The 26,442-nt window shown below is 35.7% G+C and overlaps 1 protein-coding gene and 1 non-coding gene across 2 annotated transcripts in view; both read left to right on the top strand.

Annotated features, from left to right (window-relative positions):
• The window catches only part of BTBD1 (BTB domain containing 1), a 43,255-nt gene that overhangs the window by 5,259 nt on the left and 11,554 nt on the right, over nucleotides 1-26,442 (top strand). The window contains exons 2-5 of the mRNA XM_063089879.1: nucleotides 7,255-7,411; nucleotides 11,983-12,088; nucleotides 19,130-19,327; nucleotides 25,214-25,406. Coding sequence (XP_062945949.1) covers nucleotides 7,255-7,411; nucleotides 11,983-12,088; nucleotides 19,130-19,327; nucleotides 25,214-25,406 — 654 coding nt within the window. The remainder of the gene's footprint in view (nucleotides 1-7,254; nucleotides 7,412-11,982; nucleotides 12,089-19,129; nucleotides 19,328-25,213; nucleotides 25,407-26,442) is intronic.
• Nucleotides 24,323-24,451, top strand: LOC134374454 (small nucleolar RNA SNORA11). Its single transcript, XR_010023299.1, has one exon. It is a non-coding gene; the product is annotated as a small nucleolar RNA SNORA11 (small nucleolar RNA).

Below are 26,442 nucleotides of genomic sequence, written 5' to 3'. Positions count from 1 at the left end.
CAAAGTTTAGATACGTTGGCAGGTATGAGACGTTTGTGATTTGATCTGTATTTCTTTACATTGCTCCATCCGCTCAAGTGTCCCCACCCTAACTACTGATGGCCTTTATCTTGTTTAATGCCTGCCTTCTAAGGCCTCCTTACCTTTGTACTTTTGAATTTTTCTGCCTAGATCTTCACACACACTTAATTACTACATTTCAGATAATCCTCAGGCTTTACGTCTTCTGTAAAACATCACTTAATTCCAAACACAGGCAGAATTGGGCACTGGCTCATCTAATCTCTCAGCATGTTTTGAATATCTATTGCTGTAAAACAAACCACTCCAACTGGTCACTTAAACAATTGTTTTATTATCTTTCACAGTTGTGAGTTGACTGGGGTCATCCGGGTGCTTCATTCAGGGTCTCCTTGTTTCCCATGCAGTTGTGGTGAGACCACAGTTGGGGCTGGAGTCATCTGGAGGTTTGACTCAGATTCTGGGATGGCTGAGCCTTTTTCCCTTTCCATGTAAAGCCTCAGATCCTTTCCGCATGGCTTCTCCAGCCAGTCTCTCCACCAGGGTAGGTTGACTTCTTAGCTCTTGGCTCCCAAGAGCACAAAAGCAGGAGCTGCTAGGCATCCTTAAGTAGTCCACAAACTGGCACAGTGCCACTCTGACATATTCTGTTGGTTAAAGGGGGCCACACATGGCCAGCTCACCTTCATTATGGGACAAATCTATATAAGGGCGTGAAAACTAGAAGGCACGATTTATTGTGGGGCATCTTTAAAGAATAGTTATTAGATATTAGTGCCTAATGTATACTTGTGTTGACATTGTAACATTTTTTAATCATTTCATTATTGAGCTTTTTATGGGCAAATATCTTACCTATATTTGTATTTCTAGGACATATCACAGTGCCTGGTATAGTCCCTCAATAAATGTTTTTGAGTAAAATGAATGGGTCAGTAGTGATAGAGTTCCTTATACATGATCTTGTGATTTACCTAATGTGAAATCAGGTTTTCACCTTAGTCTTTTAAAAAATTTAATTAGAGTAAATATAACCTAAGTTTTATCTTTTTGGAAAACTATTCGTATTTGTGGAGAAAACAGGAATAGTTTGATGACATGTAATCATTTCTCTGTATTCTTGTCCTTAGAGATTGTGTATGAGAGCTTACATGGTTACCTAAAAATACAAAACATTGTGGTAATATCGTGTTTAATTTTTAATTATATTTTATAATCCTTGGCTTACTTAGTTTTTTTATATTATAGAAATTCTAATAATTAAATAGAATGTGGAGAAAATGTGTAAGTAAAATATGAACCAAGATAATTCTTGGATTTAAATAACTTTTTTTTTATTAGAAATGAAAATAAAAAATGAAAAAAAAATTTCTCTATCACTTTTGCATAGAAACCTATAGTGAGTGAGTTAACATGTATTTATGAAGACTTAAACATGTGCCCACACTATGTCTGGTTCTGTATGTTGCTTTGTGTTACTTTGCTCCCTATGGATTTGTCACCGCTCTTCCCCTGGGTGATGGAGATGCAAAGGATTACTCAAAGCCCATCTCTTCTGAGCAGTGAGAGGCCCCAAAGCGGTTAACTTCCCTGGGACCCTCCAGCGAGAGGCAACCCTTTTTTGGGAAATTAACCCCGATTGGGGTTCTCTTCCTGCATTTATTTTCCAGACCAGGAAGTTACAGGAAGAGACATAGGTGGGCTTATAGTTTAACAATGTAGGCTGGTAACTTTTAGTGAAACAAGCCAGATGACATTCCAGTAAGGCTATCAACAAAAGCTTGATCTTAGCAAACATTCCTTCTTACAGCAATTTCTCAGGATCTTTACATAACAATTGGTAACTAGTCTGTCCTTGAGCCAGCAACCTTGCTGTTCCACAAATCTTTATCTTCCACCAGAGACTTTATATCCTGAGGAAAATTTCCAGTCCTCTGCAAGGTCAGTATTTGAAACTGCAAGGCTTTGGAAACCCAGGCCCTGTGAAGTACATATGCTTTATAGTATATTCCACATCTTTAGGAAGGATGTAGGAAAAAAGGAAACACAGTTACTTTTATTGCTTATAGTCCAGTATTTATTTTTAACTCATATTGGTGTAAAAAGAATTTAAAATGTCTATCAGGAAACACAGGGTAAGGGAAAAAAACCCACAAGAGTAAGAAATAAAATAGAGCCAAGAGTGAAGCTAATACAAAAATGTATGCTATAAGTAAGCTACAAATTTCATTTTAATAATCTTAGCAACTAATACAGAAAGAGAATCCTAGCTGGTCAGTTATAATTTATAGTGTTAGTAAGATTATAAACAAGCCGACTACTTAGGAGATGCACAGCTCTAATAATTAGGCCAGTTTAAAAAGAAATCCCTGGTGTAGTCCCCTTCTAAAAAAGGCATAAGTATAACGAACAGTGTCTTCAATCTATATCTTTATTTATTATTTTTTTTATTTTTTAAGAGATGACTGGTAAGGGGATCTTAACCGTTGACTTGGTGTTGTCAGCACCATGCTCACCCAGTGAGCGAACTGGCCATCCCTATATGGGATCTGAACCCATGGCCTTGGTATTATCAGTACCACACTCTCCTGAGTGAGCCACAGGCCGGACCCATTCAATCTGTATCTTTAGATATAGATGTTTCTTAAAAATTTTCCTCGATATAAGCCAAAGGTATGTTGTCAAGGTGTAATCTAATAAAAGCAATTTGAATGGGGAGGTCTCATACAGAATAGTCTAAAAACACCATTTTCTCTTGTTTCTAGAATGTTCCTCCCACCCTCTTCTTATCTTTTAGATCTTACTTCAAGTAGAAATTCCTCCTTGAAGCTTTTCCAGCTCTCCCTAAGTCAGAGCCCCCAATTATAGATTCTCATAAAACCATGTACTTGAGTTCTTTTCAAACCATTCTCGAGTTTGAATCTATTCAAAATACAAAGACAAATGGTGATAAAGGCCCCACATTTCTGCTTTGTATTTTTTAACTCCAATATATATATATATATTTTTTTGCAGCTGGCTGGTATAGGTATTTGAACTCTCTAGTAAATTTTGCTTGAAAAAAAATTTAGGCAGGTGTGAAGACATCTACTTTGTCCTTAAAACAAAAACTTCATAGGTTTCTAGCTCAAGAAGGGAATTGAGCACATGGTTAGTAATAGATCTGCAACATAACAAGCGCCATCTTAGACAAGGCCAAGTACAAAATGGTGCCGTTGACCTTCTCTCCTCCCCTCCCCCATTCTCTCTGTTGTGAGGCTGCTGCACAGAAAAGGAACCAGAATACCCAATTGAGAATTTAAAAGGGGGTCTTTATTGGCTGGCTGGTGACTGTCTCTCCAAGAAAGTTTCGGAAGAGAGCAGCCCTGACTTGAAGTTTAGAGGGTTTTTTTTAAAGGCACATTCCTACATTAGTCACACAGTTAAAATTATCAAGTAGTCACACACTTATAGTTATCATATAGTCACACATGTACACACATACCCTCCTGGTGTGAGGAGGGGGTTTGGGGAGGCCTAGCGCAAGCTGATAACAGAAGCTGAAACAAGCCAGTTAATCGCTCAGGGCAGCTTGAGTGGGGAACAGCAAACAAAATTGAAACTTCTCTACATGCAGGCTAATATTTAGCTTTTAACTTCTATTAAGGGGGCTAAAGAGCTGAGGGGGATTTTAAAACAATAACATTTTTTAAGCAATTCAAACACTATTTAAACTTAATCAGTCTACCTTGTCACACAGCAAGCAGTTTCACAGAAGCGAATTGTGTATGTTATGAAAGTGGGGGTTACCTTATCTCATCTCTTACAAGAAGCCTCATGGTTTCGGAGAAATTGAAACTTTCGGCGTTTCCACATGCCCAGAACTCTCCATCCCCGTGACCTGACTCAATCCCCACCCCAGAATTACATCACCCAGCTCTTGGCACCAACATACCAATATAAGCTCTACCACCCCCACACCTGGTGCTGTCCCCATTTTCAGGGCAGCCCCAGGCTGCCTGCCACTTTGAGCACAGCTCAGCAGATTTTCTTCCTTTAATAAAGCTTGAACAGTACCTGGCATCTCGGCCCACTTTCTTTCAGTTAGCCTTATCTCTCTCCCAATTAAAATGTCTATTAAATACAAAAGAGGGGCTAGCAGGTTAGCTCAGTTGGTTAGAGTGTAGTGTTATAACACCAAGGTCAAAGGTTCAGATCCCCATACTGACTAAAAAAAGAAATACAAAAGAGAATGAGTCTGTTACACACAGTGAAGAGAAGAAGAGCCAACAATGTAGAAAAGGGACAAAGCAGTTGGAAGCTTGTTGATGGAGGAAGTAGAGTAGATGAATCTGGAGCCCAGAATCCAGAGCATGAAGAGCTGCAGTGGAGGCAGGAGCTGCCCTTCCTGGAAGAACCCCAGCAAGGTTCTAGACTACAAGTTGGTAGTGAGGTAGTAAGAGTGGAAATGAAAAGGTAGTCCTCAAACATGGAAATTAATTTAAAGCCTGCGTGTAGACCCATCTCCTCAACTAGGTCCTGGTGACACCTGACAGGCTCCTCTGGAAATAAATTGAACAAAGCTGCCTGGGGAGAGCTAGAATTGCTGGTATGAGTTTTGGGACCCCAGGGTAAAGCTCTCCTCATGATGGCATTGGGGGAGGGGGAGGGCAGATTCCTGACCTATAGGCTGGCTTCTCACTCTAACACAAGATGCCAGTCAGCAAGTCTCCCCCATACACAGAGCTCCCAGCCAACCTTTTCATTGTGGAGATGGTTTTATGTGAAAAACAGACCAGCTGCTAGAATACTGAACATGGAGACAATCATCAATCATTTAATAGATAAGGAATATCAGAACATGAATTACAAAGACCAAGATAAACAGAACAGCTGATTTTCCAGGGAATGTGTAATCCAGAGAACAGAAGAGAACTTTTAAAACTTTGGTTAATAACTTGTTAAAGACTTAGAAAGTTTTTACATCCACAAAACTAGACATGATGCTGTGGAGAAAGAAAGGAATGAAGAAGGAAGTCACAATTCTTAGAAATTTAAACGTGATTGCTGGGGAGAAAAATAGAAGGGCTAGAAGATAAGGATGAGGAAATCTTTCAAAATGCGGAGTAAAATAGCAATAAAAAATATGAGACAATATACAAATAAATAGCTAACATTTACTGAAGCTAATTTTTTGTCAGGCACTATTCAAAATGCTTTAGTGTTTTAACTTATGTTAATCCTTGCCACACTTTGTGAAGTAGATACTGTTGTTCTCATCTCTTTTTAGAGAGGCACACAGTGATAATAAGTTGCTTAAAGTCACACAGCTAGTAATTAATAGAGCAGTCTCTTCCCTCTCCTGATTGGCCTCGTATTGTAGCACAGGAAACAAGCCCAGAAATGGTGTATAATGGTAAACAGCTCTCATATTTCCTCATCATTTAAATGCAGGTATAGCACCTACCTTCTCTGTGGGAGGATTAAATGAATTGGCATTTGTCGTATGCTAAATACTCAACAAATGTTAATATTAATTTTCTCTCTATTCTTTTTATTCATCCCCTCCCCCCAGCTGTGAGGAACTGTGCCTTACTTAGTTTTTAATTCCCTGTACTCATCACAAAATGTGGCATGTAAAATTAAGTGAGCATTATGAGGGTGATATAGTTGGCTGACTTTAGTCTCTAAAAGGAGTTTTTGGAAAAAAATGTAAAAACAGTGTAATCCTGAAAAACAGCAACCCTCGCTTTTGTACCTGAGATATAGGGTAGTATACCTCCACTTAAGATAGTTGTAAGAATTGAAAAGGACGAGTCGACACCAGTTGACGACTCACCGGAGAAAGCTCATTTATTAGGCAGCACACACACATATATATAGGGCTTTAAGGGAAAGCTGATTGGTTTAAAATACAATCCCTATTTAGCATACCGCATGGGGCTTGCGGGGGAGCTGATTGGCGTGGGGGAGCTGATTGGCATGCGATTCGCGCCGGTGGGAAGGAGAATGCGGAAGAGAAGGGCAACCAGCGCCATGATGGGGTGCGGCCGAGAAGGGCTTATGTGATCAGGGTGTGATCCCTTGGGGCATTTGGGTTCTTACAAGAATGATGATATTATCAGAGAAATGCCAAGTTTTGGTTAGAGTGGGAACTTAGGGAGGTGTAACAAGGTTTCATCTTAGGTGGTAATTATGGCCATAGGAATAAAAGAGGAAGTTGGAAGGTATAGGGTAGGGGCATGAGATAGAAATTTCCTCACTCCAGTGTAATAGAGTATTTGGAAAGAAGATAATGGGTTTTCTTAAATGCTTATCTTAAAACTTGAGTCCTGGAAATATAATTGTAATAAAGTGTCCTAATGTCTTTCAGTATTGCTAAAATGAAATACTTGTTCTTAATGCCATACTTTTCCAGTAGCCTCAGCTATAGTAAGTGTAGCAGAGAACTGAGCAGTAAGTACAAGGGTCTCTGAGGATTGCAAAGGGTGCCTGAAGTTGATATGCAAAAGCTCAAGTATAGTTTAACAAGAACTGTCTAGGCCTTGCCTTCACTGAGAATCTTGTGCTTTATCTTCAGTTCTCTGAGGTGGATTTATCTAGTGACCTAACAGTCAGAATCAGTGAACTAAGACGAAGGCAGTATTGGGCAAATAGATTTTGAGAGAAAATTGGACCTAAATACTCAAAAGCACAAAAGCAAATGGGATCATTTATTACATTATTAAATTGCTTTATTCCTCCAAAGCCCCAGTACTTTAATCTGTGGTCATTATGCTGATTCTGGGATAACGATGAAAGGTTAAAAGATGCCCAGAATAAGAAGGCACTATTATCAGAATATAAACGGATATTTTGACATTTAGAGATATGACCTTAGCTACCCGTAGATTTACTTAAGTGGACATCTTTTGATGGGGGAGAGATTAGTGAACCACTATTGTCCTAAGCAGCTATGGGGTGCTGAGAAGAATTCTGAAGACTTGGCTTAGAGATATGGGTTTGTTTCATAATCTTCACTTAACCTGTTTCCTCTGTAAAATGAGAGACTTCCTACCTCTCAGGATTGAGTAAGAATAAAATGAGATGATGTGTGTGCAAATGCCCTGTAGTCTTCAAAATCTGAGGCAGATTTCAGATTGTTTTTCAGTTTACTCATTGTCTTTTAAAATATTCCTCAGAGGTTAAACTCTGATGGATTGCTTATCTAAAACATTACTGATCATCTATGTAAATTTCCCAATTGCTTCCCAGATTTCTGTATTCAGATGAAGTTCAAATCGGCCCAGAAACAGTAATGACCACTCTTTATACTGCTAAGAAATATGCAGTCCCAGCCTTGGAAGCACATTGTGTGGATTTTCTCACCAAACATCTCAGGGCAGATAATGCCTTTATGTTACTTACTCAGGTAAGTAAATGTAGCTAAGGTACATATCATTGTACCTTAAAAATTGAGTATGATCTAGGCTGGCTTGTTAGTTCAGTTGGTTAGAGCACAGAGTATAAGCATAATTTTATATGAATGTTTAATATTTCCTGGATAATTAATTCTAGATCATTATTTTACAGTATATATAATTATTTTTATAATACCACTCAGGGAAATGTATCAGATTCATAAGATTTTAGAATAGCAAAGCAAATTAGAGTTAACACAGTGCTGAATCATATAAATAAAGGGATTAAGGTCCACTGTTGTTCCTGCTATTTTTGAGAGTATGATAGCATGAAATTTTCTGGACAGCTTTGTTCTCAAGTTTTGCTGGTGGATCTGGAATAAAAATTGAATATTTTAAGTCTGGAAAAGTTCTAAGATTCACTGTCTTTGGACCTGTGTCTGGAAGTTTGCTAACCCACTCATGGAGAAGTTAGAATTTTAGGTTTATATGAAACATGCTTTCTCTGACGTTTTAAAAAGTTTTCACTAACAGTATCCATACAGAAAAGTGCACATATTATAAGTGTACAGTGTAATGAATTTATACAGACTGAACACACCAATGGAGCTATTAACCAGTCTTTAAAACATAGATTATTTAGCATTTGTTAAATGCCTGTAATCTGAGCTTCATGCTTTGATATAAATACATTTTTTCTTTTTAGACAGTGTTGTAATACTCTTGTATGAATTATTTTAAAAATTCTAAGTTGATAAAATATAATCTTATTGAATATTAGGACTGGAAATAATCGCTGATGACCCCTAGCTCAAACCTCTCATTTTATGAATGGAAAAACTAGAACTTGGACTGATTAACTGCCTTTCCAAAGTCTCACACAAGCTAAGTGGGCCAGGGCCCAGGGTTGATGTTTTCCAGTTCAGTGTTCATTCTATCATATGTAAAGTGTATGGTTTCTTTTTTTTTTTCCTCTCTTTTTAAAAAAAATTTCTGTCATTAAGTGTTTGTAGTTATAGAAGGAAAGAACATGCTGCTGATCTCACCTTTTCATGGACATAATTCAGAACTCCATGTATGCCAGACACTAAACTAGCCCCTTTATATATATTATCACATTTATTCATTATGACTCTGTGATGTAGTTTCCTATTATTATCCTCATTTTAAAGATGAAAAACGGAAACTTACAGAAATAAATATTTTACTTAACATTAGACAGCAAGTAGTAAAACTAAGGTCTTCACCTTACATCAACAGTTCTTAAGGTGTGGTGATATTGGTGAAAATAACGGCAAAATGTATTGTATTGGGTGGTGATTGTGTCGGCACCTTCCTATACACTTTGTGTACATTAATTCATTTAATCCTTACTATAGGTTTATGAGGTGTAGGTGTTCAAAATAAAGGTTTTCTTATCACCATTTGATAGATAAGGAAATTGAGGCACAGAGAGGTGAAATAGCTTGACCAAAGTCATATAACTAATATGCAATATCTCCCTGCATTTTTTTCTTCTTCTGAATTTGTGATGAAAATCTAATAAATAAGTTGATATTCATAAGATTCTTTTTTTTTTTTAAAGATGACCAGTAAGGGGATCTTAACCCTTGACTTGGTGTTGTCAGCACCACGCTCTCCCAAGTGAGCTAACCGGCCATTCCTATATAGGGATCTGAACCCGTGGCCTTGGAAAATTTATTTTACTCCAAGTAGCAGCAATAGATTTCATAGGAAACTTGATATTGCCTGTGTAATCTAAAGAGTGACTGACAATTGCTTAATCTGAATAAAATAATTTTTACCGAAAATTGTTTTTCCTGGAGTGAAAGATCAATTTTTGCACAAACATCAACTGAAAATATAGTTGAGCTGGCCAGTTAAAATATCTGCTGATATTAGAATTTCTAATTTGTATTAATAGAATAAATATTAACTCTATTTCATGCAGTTTTCCTTCAAAAAATTTTTTTATTTGGAATTACAAATTTACAGAAAAATTGCAAGGATAGTACAAAGAACACCCATATTCCCTTTATCTAGATTTACTTATCTGAATGTTACTTATTATAATTATAAAGAATGTACTGTGTTTCATACATTAAAAATGTGTGAACTATAGTCCTAGACTGGATCCTGTACTAAAAGGAAAAATGTTATTTAAAAAAATCATTGGATCAAGTGACAAAACTGAAATACAGCCAGTAGAGTAGAAAAAATATTGTATTAATATTAAATTTATCAAAGTTAATTACTATGGTTATGTAAGAAAATATCTTTATTATTAGGAAATTTTAGGATAAGGGGCCATGATGTATGCAACTTACTTTCAAATGGTTCTGATCCCTCGCCCCCAAATACACACATACACACACACACATATATATATGTGTGTGTGTGGATGCGTATATACACACGTACGCATGAGGGTACTTTATAAAGTTCATGGAAAAATAGGATTAAAAGATAAAGGAGCTGTCTGGTTTACTCAGTTGATTAGAGCATGGTGCTGATAACACCAAGGTTCAGGGTTGGATCCCTGTACCAACCAGCCGCCAAGAAAACCAAAACAAAACAAAAAATGATAATACAAATCTTTTCACGGACTTTTTGCAGTTATTCTCAGATATACTGAGAGAGAGAGAGAAAGAGAGAGAGATGAAACAAATGAGGCAAAAGGTTAGATAACATTTAGGTAAATATGGATAAAGGGTTTATGGGTGTTCCTTGTACTGTTCTTGCAACTTTTCTGTGAATTTAAAATTCCAAGTAAAAAAAATTTTTGAGGGAAAATTGCATGAGATAGAGTTAATATTTATTCTATTTTAATACAGATTTTTTTATTTTGTGCCAAAATTTGTTTAAAATTTGACAAAGCAAATTAATATAAACAGGCTTAGTGTGTAAGACCATTTTCAAACATATTTGAGTGTTCTACAATTTTAAATAATGTTCTGCTGACTTAAAATGTTTATGTATTTTAGGGCCGAGCCCATGGCGCACTCTGGAGAGTGCGGCGCTGGGAGCGCGGCAACGCTCCCGCCCCGGGTTCGGATCCTATATAGGAATGGCCAGTGCACTCACTGCCTGAGTGCCGGTCACGAAAAAGACAAAAAAAAAAAAAAAAAAAAAATGTTTATGTATTTTATATATAAATTTTTAAAATTTAAAATATAAATAAAATATGTATGTAAATTTTTAAAAATTCTGTCAGTGTGTTTAATGCTTTCTTTTCTGTCTCATAAAACACAAGATACGGGTGGCTGGTTAGCTCACTGGTAGAGCATGGTGCTGATAACACCAAGGTCCAGGGTTCAGATCCTTGCACCAGCAAGTTGCTTAAAAAAACAAAAAAACAAAAAACAACCCACAAGATAACTGTTCATTTTACAGATGTTTATCAGTTGTTCGGTAGTAGCTGAGTTATCCTCTAAGTTGAATTTTACTTTAAAATTAAATGAAGAGTCATCAGTCATACCAAATAATGGTTGTCATTTATGCTGTGGTTAATTAGTTGGCAGTATTCTCAGCAGGTTTCTGCATGACCCAGCATGAACACCTCTGTGCATTTAGTGTTTGTCCATGCTATTAAATGTAAATAGAGCTGACCCGAGGCCAGAATGAAAGGTTGGTCATTGGCATGGATATCATCACACCTCCTTGTTCAGTGTTTCAGTTTTTAAAAAATCGCATTTGAGTTTGACTTGTACTCCCCCTGCTTTTAAACTTCTTTTTTTGAATTATAATATGCATATTGATAAGGCACATATTATAAGCTCAACTTCTGACTTCATACATCCAAAATTAGCTTTGCTGGAATCATACAATGTATACTCTTTTGCTCATTATATACTCTGGCTTCTTTTGCTTATCATTAGGTTTGTGAGATTCAGCCATATTTTTGTGTTGTTGTAGATCATTCATTCTCATTGTTGTATAATATTCCATCATGTAAATTTATTTTTTGTTCTTCTGTTGTTAGACCTAGTTTGTGCTCAGGTTCCTAGAGTTCTCATGCTCTAAAATTCTTGTACTCCATTCTCTCCCCCCAGTTGAAACAGGCAATGGGAAAAAAATCTGATCTCTTTGTACTGGTGTACTTGACAGTTGGCTCTTTAGTTTAGTGAAAAGATCATAAAACTAGGATTTAAGTACTAGCTTTGCAACATACCTAGCTAAATGATCTTAGGCAAGTCACTGTACCTCTTTGAATTCCTGTTTCCCCATCTAGAAAATGGGATAGTAATGTCTGCTTAATCTAACCTAGAGGATTTGCTAAGGATCAGAATAAGTATTGTATAAGAAAATAGGCAATATATATGTAAGCATATGAAAATAAAAATACAGGATTATTATTGGAAGTGTGAATTTGTTATCTCAGCAGGGCCTTTGTGTTTTTAGCTTTTCATTTCTGATTACAGAATGAAAAATTTTAAGAACATATAAACATGATAATTGTATTTTAAGTAGATATTTTTACATAATTAGCAATTATAACTGTTCATAGTATTAACTTTGAATATGTACAGCCTGAAGGTAAGATAACTCTGAAAGTAAAATAACTATCTCTTTATGTGTTTAGGCTCGATTATTTGATGAACCTCAGCTTGCTAGTCTTTGTCTAGACACAATAGACAAAAGCACAACGGACGCAATAAGTGCAGAAGGGTTTACTGATATTGACATAGGTAAGTTCACTGAACTAAATTTTTATGTTTTAAGTACATTAATGCTTTTCAGCCTTATCAAAGAACAAGCTGTATTTAAATTAGTGTTTTTTCCAAATGATTGAAGTCTACCTCTTTAAGAGTTTTGCTTTCTTTCATTTTGGTGAATATATTCCTAAAAGTCTTAACTACCTCATTGCCTTTTAAAATGTGTCACATCAAATAAATGTTCATTGACTGCTTACCATATGCATGGCATTATACTAGGGTCCTATACGAAATACAGTATGAAGAAGGGTAAAATGTGGTTTGTCTTGTTAAGGAAACATCTAATTGAAGAATCAAGGAACAAATATGTGAAAATCAAGATTTCAGACACTAATAGAAGAGATGACATATGGCAAAATGTGATTTTTGCCTTTTCTTGCCATTTCTACATTAGATATGTAGAAAATAATTACTATGAAAATCCAGAAAGTGGAGCCATTACCTCAGATTGGGGTAGTGTTAGGAAAATCTTGACAGGGAAGTTCTGATACAGGCCTTTAAGAGTGGATAGTATTTGGATAGTGAACAGGGGAGGATGTTCAATGCAAGTGGAACCACATGAAGAAGTGGATATAGAGAAAAGGAAGTGCAAGACAGGTTAAAGCCAGGTAATAGGGGACAATTTATTTATTTATTTATTTATTTTTATTTATTTATTTTTTTAAAAAGATGACCGGTAAGGGGATCTTAACCCTTGGCTTGGTGTTGTCAGCACCACGCTCAGCCAGTGAGCTAACCGGCCATCCCTATATGGGATCCAAACCCGGGGCCTTGGTGTTATCAGCACCGCACTCTCCCGAGTGAGCCACGGGCCGGCCCAATAGGGGACAATTTAATGATAGCTAAGGATTTGAATTTTACCTTGAAGGTGAGTCCAGAGAGCCAATGGTTTTAAATATTATCCAGGCCCATCTCTTTAGATATTACCTATATGACCCAAAATCTGTATCTTCCACCTTGTCTTCAGAGCTCCAAACTCATACTCAGCTGTCTACTCTACATTTTCATTTGGCGATTGTATAGTCATTTCAAGCAAAACAGCTACAGAAAAGCCATTGATTCCTGCTACTCTCTGTTAGATCTCTTTTGTTCCTTTCCGACTTTTTTCAGTATTCCTTAATGGCACCACTGTGAACCTGATTGTTGAAGCTAAAAACCCTGAAGTTACTCTTGATTATTCTTTCTTTCGTACTCCTCATGTGGTCTTATCAGAAGGTGCTCATGGCTCTACTTTTCAAAATGTATCCTGAATCTGACTGTTTCTTACAGTGTCCGCTGCTACCACCTAGTTTTCTCTCACATGACTAACTCCAGTAGTCTCGTAAAGTCTCTTCTTCCATCCACTCTTGCTCCAATACAGTCCATTCTTTACATAGCAGCCACAGTGATCTTTATAAATAAAAAATCAGGTCGTATCACTTCCTTGCTTCTAATGTCTTCCCTCTGCAGTTAGAATAAAATCCAAACTTCTTATAAAGCTTAAAAGGCCCCATATGATCAGGCCTTATATTAGGGTGGCCAGGGTAGGTTGTGCTAGGCTAGGCTGTGGTAATAAACAGATTCAAAAGTGCACACTGCCTCAAACACAAAGGAGTTTATTTCACATAACAGTCCAGGGGAATGTCATAGTCAGCGGGTAGCTCTCTGTTGTGGCTCTGCCATTCCCTAGGACCTAGTTATCTGTATCTTGCTGGAAGATGGGAGAAAGTGTGGGCAGGAAGAACACCCACATATTAAAAGTGTTGGCCCTGAAATGGCACCTTCGTTTTGGCTCTTATTTTGTTGCCCAGAATTCAGTCATGAGATCCCACCTAATTCCAGAGGAAACTAGGAGATGCAGGTTAGTCACATTCCAGGAAGAAGAGAAAACAGATTTTTGGTAAACAGCTAGCAGTCACTACCTCCCTCTACCTACATCTGACTTTATCTCCTACCATTCTCTTCCTTGTTCTCATTCCATATACACTGACCAGGATTATTTATATTCCAGGCCTTAGTACTTGCTATTCCTTCTTTTTTTTTTTTTTTTTTTTGTCTCTTTTTCGTGACCAGCACTCAGCCAGTGAGTGCACCGGCCATTCCTATATAGGATCCGAACCCGTGGCGGGAGCGTCGCTGCGCTACCAGCGCCGCACTCTCCCGAGTGCGCCACGGGCTCGGCCCCTTGCTATTCCTTCTGATGGGAGTCCTTTCCCCCCAGAATCTTTATAGGACTGCTTGCTTTTGATCATTCAGATCTCAGGTTAAATGAGACCAGAGACAGGCTATCTCAGACCTACTTAATTTAAGTAGATACCACTTTCCCCTAAACAATCCCCGTTCCATTACTGTGATTTATTTTCCTCATAATACATATTGTTATCTGATAGTCTTGTCTAGTATTTGTCTTTGCATGTATATGTTATCTCCTTTCCACTCCTACATTGTAAACTCCTTGAAGGCAGGGACTTTGTATTGTTTACCACTGTATCTCTAGCACCAAAGACAGTAGAATATAGTATAAGTTCAGTTAACATCTGTTGACTAACTGGACTGACTGGCTTGTGCCGAGATGCCTTTCTGTCCCACCTTGGCTAATTCTCACTCAGTCTTAACATTTTGGCTCAAATTATACCTCTGCAGTGACTCATTTCTTGAGAACTGACACCCCACCCTTTTCCATGATGTTTAGCATATTCCTCTGTTGTTATAACATCTTGTTAGTTTACATGAGTATTTCACAGTACCTTGGGAAGGATTTATACACTGCTAATATTATACCGAAGGGCAGGGACTAGATCAAGTTCCTCTCCAGCACCTGCACATCATGTCTGTTGAGTTACTGGATTTTTGAGAGCCCTAAGCACTGTCCATGTTGTTAATGAAACATTGCCTAATCTTAAATTCCTTCCTGGGGCTGTCAGGTGCACAATTTGTTCTTCAATCTAGTCTTATTTGAAATAATACTGCCTGTACCTGGGGGACTTACACCTGGAAATTGTTTTATAAATAGCTCTTATGTTATGCATACCATTAGAGCCTGGGAATCTTGAAGTAGGTGCCTTGCACAGGGTAGATACCCTATAAATATTTGTTGATTTGATTTGACTTAGAGTCGTTTATATTAAAATCTGGTATTATGTTTATGAAACATAATCTGTTGTGTTTTTATGAACTTTATTGGGTTCTCTGCTGTAATTTCTTATTTTAACACATCTGCTGATAGAAGCCCTATGTGTCCCTCTACCTCTTTATACTCCATAGGCTATTTTGCCTCAAGTGTACTTGTTTAAAAACTGAGAATTAAGGGCCTGCCTATGGCTCATTTGGGAGAGTGTGGTGCTGATAACACCAAGGCCGTGGGTTCGGATCCCTATATAGGGATGGCTGGTTAGCTTACTTGGGAGAACTTGGTGCTGACAATATGAAGTCAAGGGTTAGGATCCCCTTACTGGTCATCTTTTTAAAAAAATAAATAAATAAAAACAGAATTAAAGAGAAGTCTAGGAGTTGAGAAAAAGGAGAGGCTGGCTTCAGGAGCTTTTTAATAGCTGCCTTAGTTTTGGGGATGTTTTTCTCCTCTGGGATTTGAGTATGTGTTCTGGAGGGAGTGATACTATTTCTCTCATAGCTTTCTGCTAAAGGAAGAGCATAATTTATCACATTGATAGAACAAAATGAATTTACATTATGCCAAAGGCAGTATGATGTGCTTTTTTTTGTTTAGTCATACTTTCAGTTTATATGTTTATCTTTTCTGAAGTTACAGTAGTCCTCTCCTTCTCCTTGGGGGATACGTTCCAAGACCCCCAGTGGATTCCTGAAACTTTGGATAGTACTGAACCCTATACGTACTATGTTTTTTCCTGTACAGTCATCCTTCAGTATCTGTGGGGGATTGATTCCAGGACCCCACTTGAATACCAAAATCCGTGGATTCTCAACTTGCTGATATAAGTGGTGTAGCATTTGCATATAACTCACATACATCCTCCTGTATGCTTATAATACCTAATAAAGTACCTACACATCACTTCATTTGAGTGGATTGAACATAGTACTCAGCACATGGCAAATTTAAGTTTCCTTTTTGGAACGTTATGGAATTTTTTTTCCCCCAACATTTTTGATTCACAGTTGCTTGAATTCATGGATGTGGAACCCATGGATAAAGAGGGCTGATCGTACATACATAACCATGATAAGGTTTAATTTATAAATAAGGCAAAGTAAGAGATTAACAATAACTCATAATAAAATAAAACAATCATAACACCATACTGTAATAAAAGTTATGTGGACATCATCTCTCTCAAAATATCTTACTGTACTATATTCACCTATTTTTGGACTGTGATTGACTGAGGGTAACTGAAACCTCAGGAAGCAAAACCAGGGTGGGTATTGCAGGCACTACCGTATGAGCATACAAAGTAGAGACATTTAGGTCCCAAGTCTTCTGCTTTTCCAGTGAGTAATTAAATATTATGCTCACTATATATTCTAAATCCAAGTATTGAGGAATATTGATTTACATTTAATTCACTTTTTTTTTTTTTTTTTTTTGTCTTTTTTCGTGACCGGTACTCAGCCAGTGAGTGCACCGGCCAGTCCCATATAGGATCCAAACCCGCGGCGGGAGCGTCGCCGCGCTCCCAGTGCCGCACTCTCCCGAGTGCGCCACGGGCTCGGCCCTACATTTAATTCACTTTTGAAAAAGCTTCATGGAACCTTAGTTTATACTCATCTGCTCAGCTACAATAGAAGTAGTGAAAGTTTGAGTTTTAAAAAAATATATATTTAACCAATTCATTTTTAATGTATTGTTGACCCCGTATGTTCTGGGATTGCTATATCTTTGCTAGAATGTTGCTGTGTTTGATATTAAGCAAATATTTGGTTCTCGGTATGGATGTGTAAACCATTGCAGAAGAGCTTTTGTTGGTTTTTAAAAAAATTTTTCTTTGATATGTATTTCTGGATAATTTAATTATATTTAATGTTTTAATTGATTTCTGTTATAAATATGGCATACTTGTTTTTATCTAAATTAAATTTAAATTATAACTATTAGATATTTTATAGTAGTGCCTATTTTATCTAGATTCTTTAGGGAATAGAGTGCCATGTTAATAATTTTCCTATATATCTAGAACAATCCTTTTTAAGAACCAAGGTGTTTATTTTGGCTATTTGAGAAAGATATCTAAAATATATTTTACTTTACCTGCGTTTGTTAAACAGTGTGTACTGAATATAATTTAAGATTCTTGTGATTATTAATGCTTATTATTATGAGTATCAGTTATTGTATTAATGTACAGTAAAGCACTCATGCCTCTGAAACATTGTTTTTTAGAAATCTCTTTCTCTTTGTATAAGACTCTTGGCTGCTGTGCTTTTCACGTACTTATGTCTGCTTTTCACAAATTTCCTCATTTCTCTGTTAGATTGCAGCTTATCATTTCATTCTAGTTTGTTGGCCTTTAAAGCCTCTTTCTCTTCTAAACTTACTGCTCTGGGCTTCTGTAACTTAAAAATAACTGAACTTCTTTAAGTGTTGCCTATGAGACAAGGAAGAGATACAGGCATGACATTTATACTTGGATGTCACATGGGGATTTCAAACTTAATATGTCCAAAATTAAACATTAGATCTTTCTCCCATCCAAGCCTGTTCCTCCTATAGTCCCTCCCATCTCAGTTGATGCCACCCCCATTCCTCTAGGGCTTAGACTATAAACCTTGCAGTTGTCAACTCCTCTCTTTCTATCACAGCCCACAGCCAATCTGTTGGAAGTCTCACTAAGTCTTCTTTAGAATATATCCTGAATCTGATCATTTTTCACCACTTCCACTGCTACTTTCCTGGTCCGGGCCGCCACCATCTCTGACCTGGATCAGTGCAAGAGCCTCCTGACTAATCTTGCTTCCACTCTTGTCTCCACTGCAGTCTCTTCTCAACACAGCAGCCAGGGTGATTTGTTCAGAACATAAAATGTCACAGCCTAGAACCCTCCAGGGGTTCCTCACTTCACTCAGAGTAAAAGCCAAATGATGTACAGTGTGCTACATGATTGTATCCCACTCCACCATGTTTCTGGCCTCATTGCCTACTACTCTTCCCTTTTGCTCACTCTACTCCACCACGACCTCCTTGCAGTTCCTCAGATATGCCAGGCAGTCTTTCACCAGAGGGCCTTTGCACTGGTAGTTCTAGAATGTTCTTTCTCTAGGTATCTATTTAGCTTACTTCTCCACCTCCTTCAAGTCTTGGCTCAAATGAGGTCTGCTCAAACCATGCTATTTTAAATTGCACGTCTGATTTCCTTTACCCTGCTAGTTTTACCCATATGTATCATCTAGCATAATTTATTTATTTTTATTTAATCTGTTTCTCTCCATTAGAATGTAAGCTCCCTGAAGGCAGTGGTTTTTAACTTTTTGTTCAATGATATATCAGTGCCTGGCATACAGTGAGTGTTCAGTAATAAATATTTGCTGAATGAATGAATGAATTGTAATCTGAAGGCTTTATATGTTTATGTGATTTACTTGGACTCTTTTTCTGTGGCTTATTATTAATCTTATTAGGATATTTGAGTTTGCTTCATAAATAGCATGCATATATGTATAAGGAGATACTATATCTAAGTTTGCATGTGTGGTAAGTAATAAATGTAAACTTCACACTAATTTTAAAGAACATTTTAGAGTTTAATTCCTTTTAAAGGAATGTATACTTTTTGTATATATACTTTATTTGTATAAATATATAAAACTAGATTCTATACTTTAAAATATATAGTTTATATATTATATAAAATATAAATAATATATTAAATATCAATATTATGTATTATAAATACATTATATAAAACATTTGTAATATATAATAATATAAAATAGAATCTATAGTTTTAAGTATCTAACCTATTTTTCATTAAGATTTGAACACTTAATATAAGCATGTCTGTCAGTATTGCTTGTTAAAGAGCAAAATATCCCTAATTTATTATTATATTTTATCTATAGACACACTATGTGCAGTTCTAGAAAGAGATACACTTAGTATTAGAGAAAGTCGACTTTTTGGAGCTGTTGTACGCTGGGCAGAAGCGGAATGTCAGAGACAACAATTGCCTGTGACTTTTGGAAACAAACAGAAAGTTTTAGGAAAAGCTCTTTCCTTAATCCGGTTTCCACTGATGACAATTGAGGAGTTTGCAGCAGGTAAGGCTATAACTTAACCTAAATCTATTTGAAACTATTTTAATTGTCAGTCAGTCTCCCTGTGCCAGAGAGGAAAAGAAGCTATTATTTATTGAGTACTAGTCACATGATAAGTGTATGTGCATATATGTGTGTAATTTCATTCAATTCTAATAAAAATCCTTCAAGATAATAATACCCACATTTTATAGATTAGGGAAGTGATAGAGAAGTGAGCTTGGGAGAAGTTAAATGCCTTGCCCACGGTTATAATGACAGATCTTTTTGACTCTTAAGGTAGATGCTTCTAATTAAAATCAGACAAACCTGAATCTCAGTTCTGTAACCAGTTATGACCAGCTATGACCAGTTCTAATTACCCATATCATCTCTAGGTATTATCTGCTTTTAAATCATGGCCAGGTTGATTGATTGATTTTTATTTTTTGGAGATGACCAGTAAGGGGATCTCAACCCTTGGCTTGGTGTTGTCAGCACTACGCTCTCCCAAGTGAGCTAACCGGCCATCCCTATATAGGATCCGAACTCATGGCCTTGGTGTTATCAGCACCACACTCTCCCGAGTGAGCCACTGGCCGGCCCTGGCCAGGTTGATTTAAAAGAAAAAAAAATTCTCATGATTGTTTTGGATTATATTTCTTTATGCTTATTGGCCATTTGTATTTTTTTCTTAACATTATTTATGTCTTTTGTTGTTCTATTGGGGTATTTACATTTTTCTTACTGGTTCATCATATATTGAATCATCATGTATTTATTATATATTCAAATTTTCCTTATTGATTTATTATACTTATTCTGATTTTCTCCCAGATTGTTTTTGTTTTTGCTGGTCAGAATCAATGTTTGTTTTTTCTTTATGTAAACTTTTTAAATTGAAGTATAACATTTATATAGTAAAATGAGCAAATAAAGTGAACACATCTATTTAACCACACTTATATCAATTTACAGTACATTCCCAGAACCCTAGAAGCCTCTGTCATGTTCCTGTAAGTCATTAATCCCCCTCTCAAAGGTGACTTTCTAGCTTCTATAAATTTTGTCTATATTTACTTTATATAAAGGAAATCATACATACAGTGTGTATTTTTTGTGTGACTTTTTTTTCTTGACATTATTTCAGTTCGATTCACCCATGTGGTTGTATGTGGCCATAACTCATTCATTTCATTGCTGTATAATAATGATATGTTTCATAAATGTGCCATGATTTATTTATCCATTTTACTGTTGTTGGACATTTGGTTGTTTCCGTTTGGGAGCCAGTGAGAACATTCTTGTACATGTCATTTGGTATACATATATAAACATTTTTGTTGGATATATAGGAGTGGAATTGCTAAGTCATAGAATGTGCTTAAGTTCAGCATTAGTAGATCCTGCCAAATAATTCCTCAAAGTGGTTGTAACAGTTCACACTCAACAGCAAAGTTAAGAGAGTTGAGTTCATTCTGGTTGCCCCACATCTCTCCAATACTTGGTATTTTCAGTTTTTGTAGTTTTAACCATTTGGGTGAATGTGAGGACATATATCATTGAGGTTTTAATTTCATATCTCTGATGATTAATGATGTTGAACATACTAATATTTTTTAATCCAGTTTGGCAAACTTTGTCTATTACTTGGACTATTTCATTTACATTTAGTATTAATTACTAACATATTTGGACTTATTTACCATCTTGCAGTTTGTTTTCTATTCATCTAATCTGTTTTTTGTTTCTTTTTTTGTTTGTTTCCTTTTTGCTTTTGGAAGAATCAAGTTATTTTTATAATTCTATTTTTTGAGATAATGATATAGTTTTCCCCTTTATTCTGTTAATATAGTGAACTACATTAATTGGTTTTCCAATTTAAACTTATTTTGGATTTCTTCCATAAACCAGACTTGCTTGTCATGCATTATTCTTTTTATATATTACTGGATTCAATCTGCTATTTTTTTAAGTATTTTTATGACAACTTTATGAGAGAAATTAGACTATAATTTTCCTTTCTTGTCATGAAATTGTCAGAATTGGCCTCATAGAAAAGTTAGGAATGTTTCCTTTTTTCGGTATTCAAGAACCAACTTCTGGCTTTATTAATTTTCCCTATCATAGTATGTTTTCCATTTCACTAATTTCTGCTTTTTTCTTCATTATTTCCTTTCTTTACTTTATTTGATTTTAATTTGCTGGGGTTATTTGTTTAGTCATTGTGACTTTTCAAGATACTTTGAATAATGGTTTTCATCCTATATTCTTTTTGAATGTATGCATCTATAATTTTTCCTCTAAGCATCCTTTTTCCCCCCATTGATAATGTTGTATTTTTGTTTGTTTGTTTGTTTGTGTTTGTTTATTCATTCGTTCGTTTGTTCATTATTCATTCACTCATTCATTCATTCATTCATTTATTTGTGGCAGCTGGTCTGTATCGGGACCCAAACCTGTGACCAGCCAGCCCTTTTATTATCATTTAATAAAAAGAATTTCTAATTTTCATGGTGATTATTTTTCTTTTACCCATTGATTATAAGCATAATTTTCAAATATTTGGGTATTTTTCTTATCTTGCTCTTACTGATTTCTGGCTTAATTCCAGAATAGTTAGAGAATGTATCTTCTATCATTTCAGGCCTTTGAAATTTGTTTTAATACTTCCTTTATTGCCCAGCATGTGGTGAGTTTTAATAAATATCCAGTTATACTTGAGAAGAACATATTCTGAGTTGTTGGGTGCAGAAAAATCTGAATAGTCCTGTATCTGTTCAGCAAATTGAATACTCCTGTATCTGTGAAAGAAATATACTAATGATGTTCAAGTTTTCTATGTAATTATTTTTATTTTTTAATTTTTTTGTATGTCTTTTCTGTCAGTTACCAAGAGAAGTGTAAGTTAAAATTTCTGGTTATGGGGCTGGCCAGTTGGCTCAGTTGGTAGAGAGCATGGTATTGTAACACCAGGGTCAAGAGTTTGGTACCAGTCAGCCACCCAAAGAAAAAAAAATGTCTGGTTATGATTGAGAATGTATCTCCCTTTTGTTCCATCAGTTTTTTTATGTATATACTTTTTGAGATTATATCATTAGGTGCATTTAAATTTAGGATTGTTCTGTTTCTTATTGAATTTACTCCTTTATGATATATCCCACTTAAAGTCTAGTAAAACTTCCTTTAAAGTCTTTGTCTGATATTGGTATAGTTTCATTAGCCTTTTTTTTTTTTTTTTTAAGTTATTTGTATTCTATATCTTTTCTCATCCTTTCACATTCAGCTTTTTATTTTTATTGTCTGTGTATTTTGGGTATGTCTCTTGCAAGTTCATTTTTTTATTCCCATTTGGTAAACTTTTTATTTGGAATGTTTGGTTCATTTGCATTTAATATAATTACTAAAATATTTGGATTTATATTTGCAATTTGTTTTTCATTTGTCTTGTTTCCAGTTTCTTTTTTCTTTCTTTCCTGCCCCATTTTGGAGGAATCAAGTTATTTTTATTATTCTATTTTTCTGGTTTATTTGCTTGTTAGTTAAGCATTCTTTTATTATTATTTTAGTGGGTTACCCTTGATATTACAAAAATACATAGTTACTGGATTTTTTAAATTAAATCTTGAAAAATTAAAAAATTTAAATTAAATTTTCCCACACAATGCAAAGACCTTATTAACACTGTCACTACATTTAACCTTCTCCAGCCTATGTTGCTACTGTTTTGTGTACTTTATTTGTTTTATTTACTTATTTTGGCAGCTGGCTGGCAAGAGGATCCAAACCCTTGACCTTGGTGTTACCAACACCATGCTCTAACCAACTGAGCTAAGTGGCCAGCCTCCTGTTTCATGTACTTTAATTCTTCATATATTTCAAAGCCCACAAGACATTATTATTGTTTTAAAAGTCAATAATCATTTAGATTTACTTATGTATTTTTGGTGTTGTTCATTTTTTTTCTGTATTACCATGCTTCTATCTGGAATCATTTCCATCAGCCTAAAATTTTTTCTTTAGTATTTCTTTTAAAACAGGTATGATACTAACAGATTCTTTCAACTCTTTTTTTCTTTTTGTCTAAAATCATCTTTATCTTGCCTTCATTATGAAGGATATTGTTCTGGGAAGAAAACTCCAGGTTGGCAGTTATTTTCATCCATTGTTGGAATGTAAATTCTCTTCCCTTTGGCTTCCATTATTTCTTTTGAAAAGTCTAATTATTGCTTCTTTTTTTTTTTTTTTTTTGTCGTTTTTTCGTGACCGGCACTCAGCCAGTGAGTGCACCGGTCAGTCCTATATAGGATCCGAACCCGCGGCGGGAGCGTCACCGCGCTCCCAGCGCAGCACTCTACCAAGTGCGCCACGGGCTCGGCCCTAATTATTGCTTCTTTAAAAGTAATGTATCCTTTTTTTCTGGTACTTTTACATTATCTTTGGTTTTTCAGCAGTTTGATGATAATGTGCCTAGGTGTATCTTTTCATCTGACATATTTTTGAATTCTTTATTTTGATTCACCCCTCTATTAACTGGAGTGTATCTTGTTTTATGTTCTTCAGGTAGGTACATAGGTACATATCTGAAAATGTTTTTCATGATCTGAAGACTTCTTTTTTCAACTAAGGAATTTTCCTCTTATTTTACTTATTGCCTCATCCTATTTCTTATTGTCAGTTCTTCCGGACCACTAGTTACCTGTATATGGGTTTCTGCTTTTTTTTTCATTTATTTTAATCACTGTAAACATTTAGTCTTTTTATCTTAGTCCTTGTCATTCTGAAAAAGTTACATGAGTTTTTATCTCCATCTTTGTTTTGATCTTATGTAGTTCCAGTTCCACTCTTTTTTGCTAAAATGCAGATTTTAAGTTTATAATTTTATTTTTCCTTCTTCACACTTTTTTCTTATCCAGAGGTTGCCAGTGATGAACCTTGGGCCAGGTCTGGCAGGCTGACATATTTTGTGGGTAATATTTAAAATTTTTAATCTAGTGATTTAAAATCAAGGGGTTTTATGGGGTGTGCTCAGAGCAAGGGGCCTAAAGAAAGGCTCCTCTGTTTACAACACACCTCACAGGAATTTGGGGTCATTGTAAAGAGGGGCACAAAACTTGTGGCCTCCCTGTGAACAAATGCCCTACATGAAAAAAATAAAATAATCAGGAGGTTTTACATTAAAATCTGAATTAAGGCTTCCTAAACCAAATTTTTAGTGTCTTTTCAGTCTCTTATTTAGATTGCTTTTACTGGGCTTGGAAGGGATCTTCTGGCATCTTTTGTGAGGAAAGCATTTATTCCTGGATAAGTTTTAGGCATTTGGAATATTTCTCTTCTCAGAAGCAGTGAACGGGGAAACTGTAGCATACATAGTATGCTGCTTCCATGGTTCTTCCAATTTTAGCTTCTGTCCTCTGCTAACTTCTATACCCCCAAAATAAAGTACCATCCTCTATTTCTACCTCTTAAATATATTACATTGTTCAGATTACAGTCTCAGACAGATATTAGCTGGGGAATGCAGAGAGGTAACAGTAGCTCTGGCTGCCACTGTAAGCATTTTCCCACCATAAGAAATGACCCTCCACTTGCTGGTGAGCAAAAGTCTGTGGTACTCGGAGGTGGGTGTGTGGATAGAAAAATCCGGAGATTTTTTTTTTGTTATCTCAGGGTTTCATCTAAGCTATGACTTAATGATTTTAACATTTATATTCTGTTAGGTTAACCTCAAATGGCTTTATTGAAACTTTAAAATTAAATATGTGCTAAAATTATATATGTTAAGATTTTTCTCCCTATTCTTGCTTTACATGTTGTAAATTTGAATTCCCGTTATTAAGTGGAATATTACAAAGTTAGGAATTGAAATCAAATTGCTTTTATTGAGGTTTTATATTTTTATTTCTTCAGGTCCTGCTCAATCTGGAATTTTGTCGGATCGTGAAGTAGTAAACCTCTTTCTTCATTTTACTGTCAATCCTAAACCCCGAGTTGAATACATTGACCGACCAAGATGCTGCCTCAGAGGAAAGGAATGCTGCATCAATAGATTTCAGCAAGTAGAGAGCCGCTGGGGTTACAGTGGAACAAGCGATCGGATCAGGTATCTGTAACACTGTGGACTTGGGGGTTGGGGGGAGGGAGCAGTCAGCATTTGGCCTTTGTCCTCATATTGTGGAAGATAATTAATCAGCAATTTATTTTATACTTTGTTTAATACATTTCTTAGCTAATACAAGAGTCACAAAGTCACTGAGGCATCCTGGTCTCCTCACTGAATTATGAAGGAGGGTGACCTCTTAGGAAAAAAATAAAATAAGAAAGGATTGGGTTGGGCCTTCTGTTATGTGAATTCTGTTTGGATCACTACTCTGGTGAGCTGAGTTCTAGATCTTAATTGATCAAACATTATTTTTACAGGCTAAGGGCTACAATTTAATAAATTTAACCTTACTGTATGTATTGTGAGTTTTTTCTTTGCGTAGACGTTTCATAGAAAATATTTCAGTATACATTTATAAAAGCTTTGAATGGGAAAAAAATCAAGAATCTTGAAAAATGCGTGCATAAGATCATGTTGAGGAGTTTATTTGCTCTACTGTGTTTCTTTAGGTTAAATGTCAAAATAGAATTGATACCAGTATTCATAAACTTAGCTCTTCTGGATTTTCAGTTATTTAATAGCACTTTAGTATAAAACTAGAAATTAATAACAAGTTTGTTAAAAAACAGAACTCAGGTGGGTGACTATTATAAATCTTGGGTTAAAAAAGAAAATAAAATGCATTTATACTGAGAACATCAAGGTCCAGGGTTCGATCCCTCTACTGGCCAGCAGCAAAAAGAAAAAAAAAAAAAAAGCATTTGTGGACTATTTAGTAATCATTCCCAATGAGAATACTATATGTAAAAACTTATGGGATGAGGCCAAAGCTGCACAGGAAGAAAAAATAATAATTAACTGCTTTTAGTATATAAATTAGAATAGATATAAATGGCTTAAGCATTCAACCCAAGTAGCTAGAAAATGAATAACAAAAGAACTATACGAAAAGAGGAAAGGAAATAGGTAAACATAGAAATTAATGAATTTAAAAACAGTAGAATTGATAAATCCATAAGCCGGTTCCTTTAAAAAA

Source organism: Cynocephalus volans, chromosome 3, assembly GCF_027409185.1.
Source record: "Cynocephalus volans isolate mCynVol1 chromosome 3, mCynVol1.pri, whole genome shotgun sequence".
In the NCBI taxonomy this organism is placed as follows: Eukaryota; Metazoa; Chordata; class Mammalia; order Dermoptera; family Cynocephalidae; genus Cynocephalus; species Cynocephalus volans.
The sequence above is the reverse complement of the archived record's forward strand: the minus strand, read 5'-3'. Positions and strand labels throughout refer to the sequence as shown.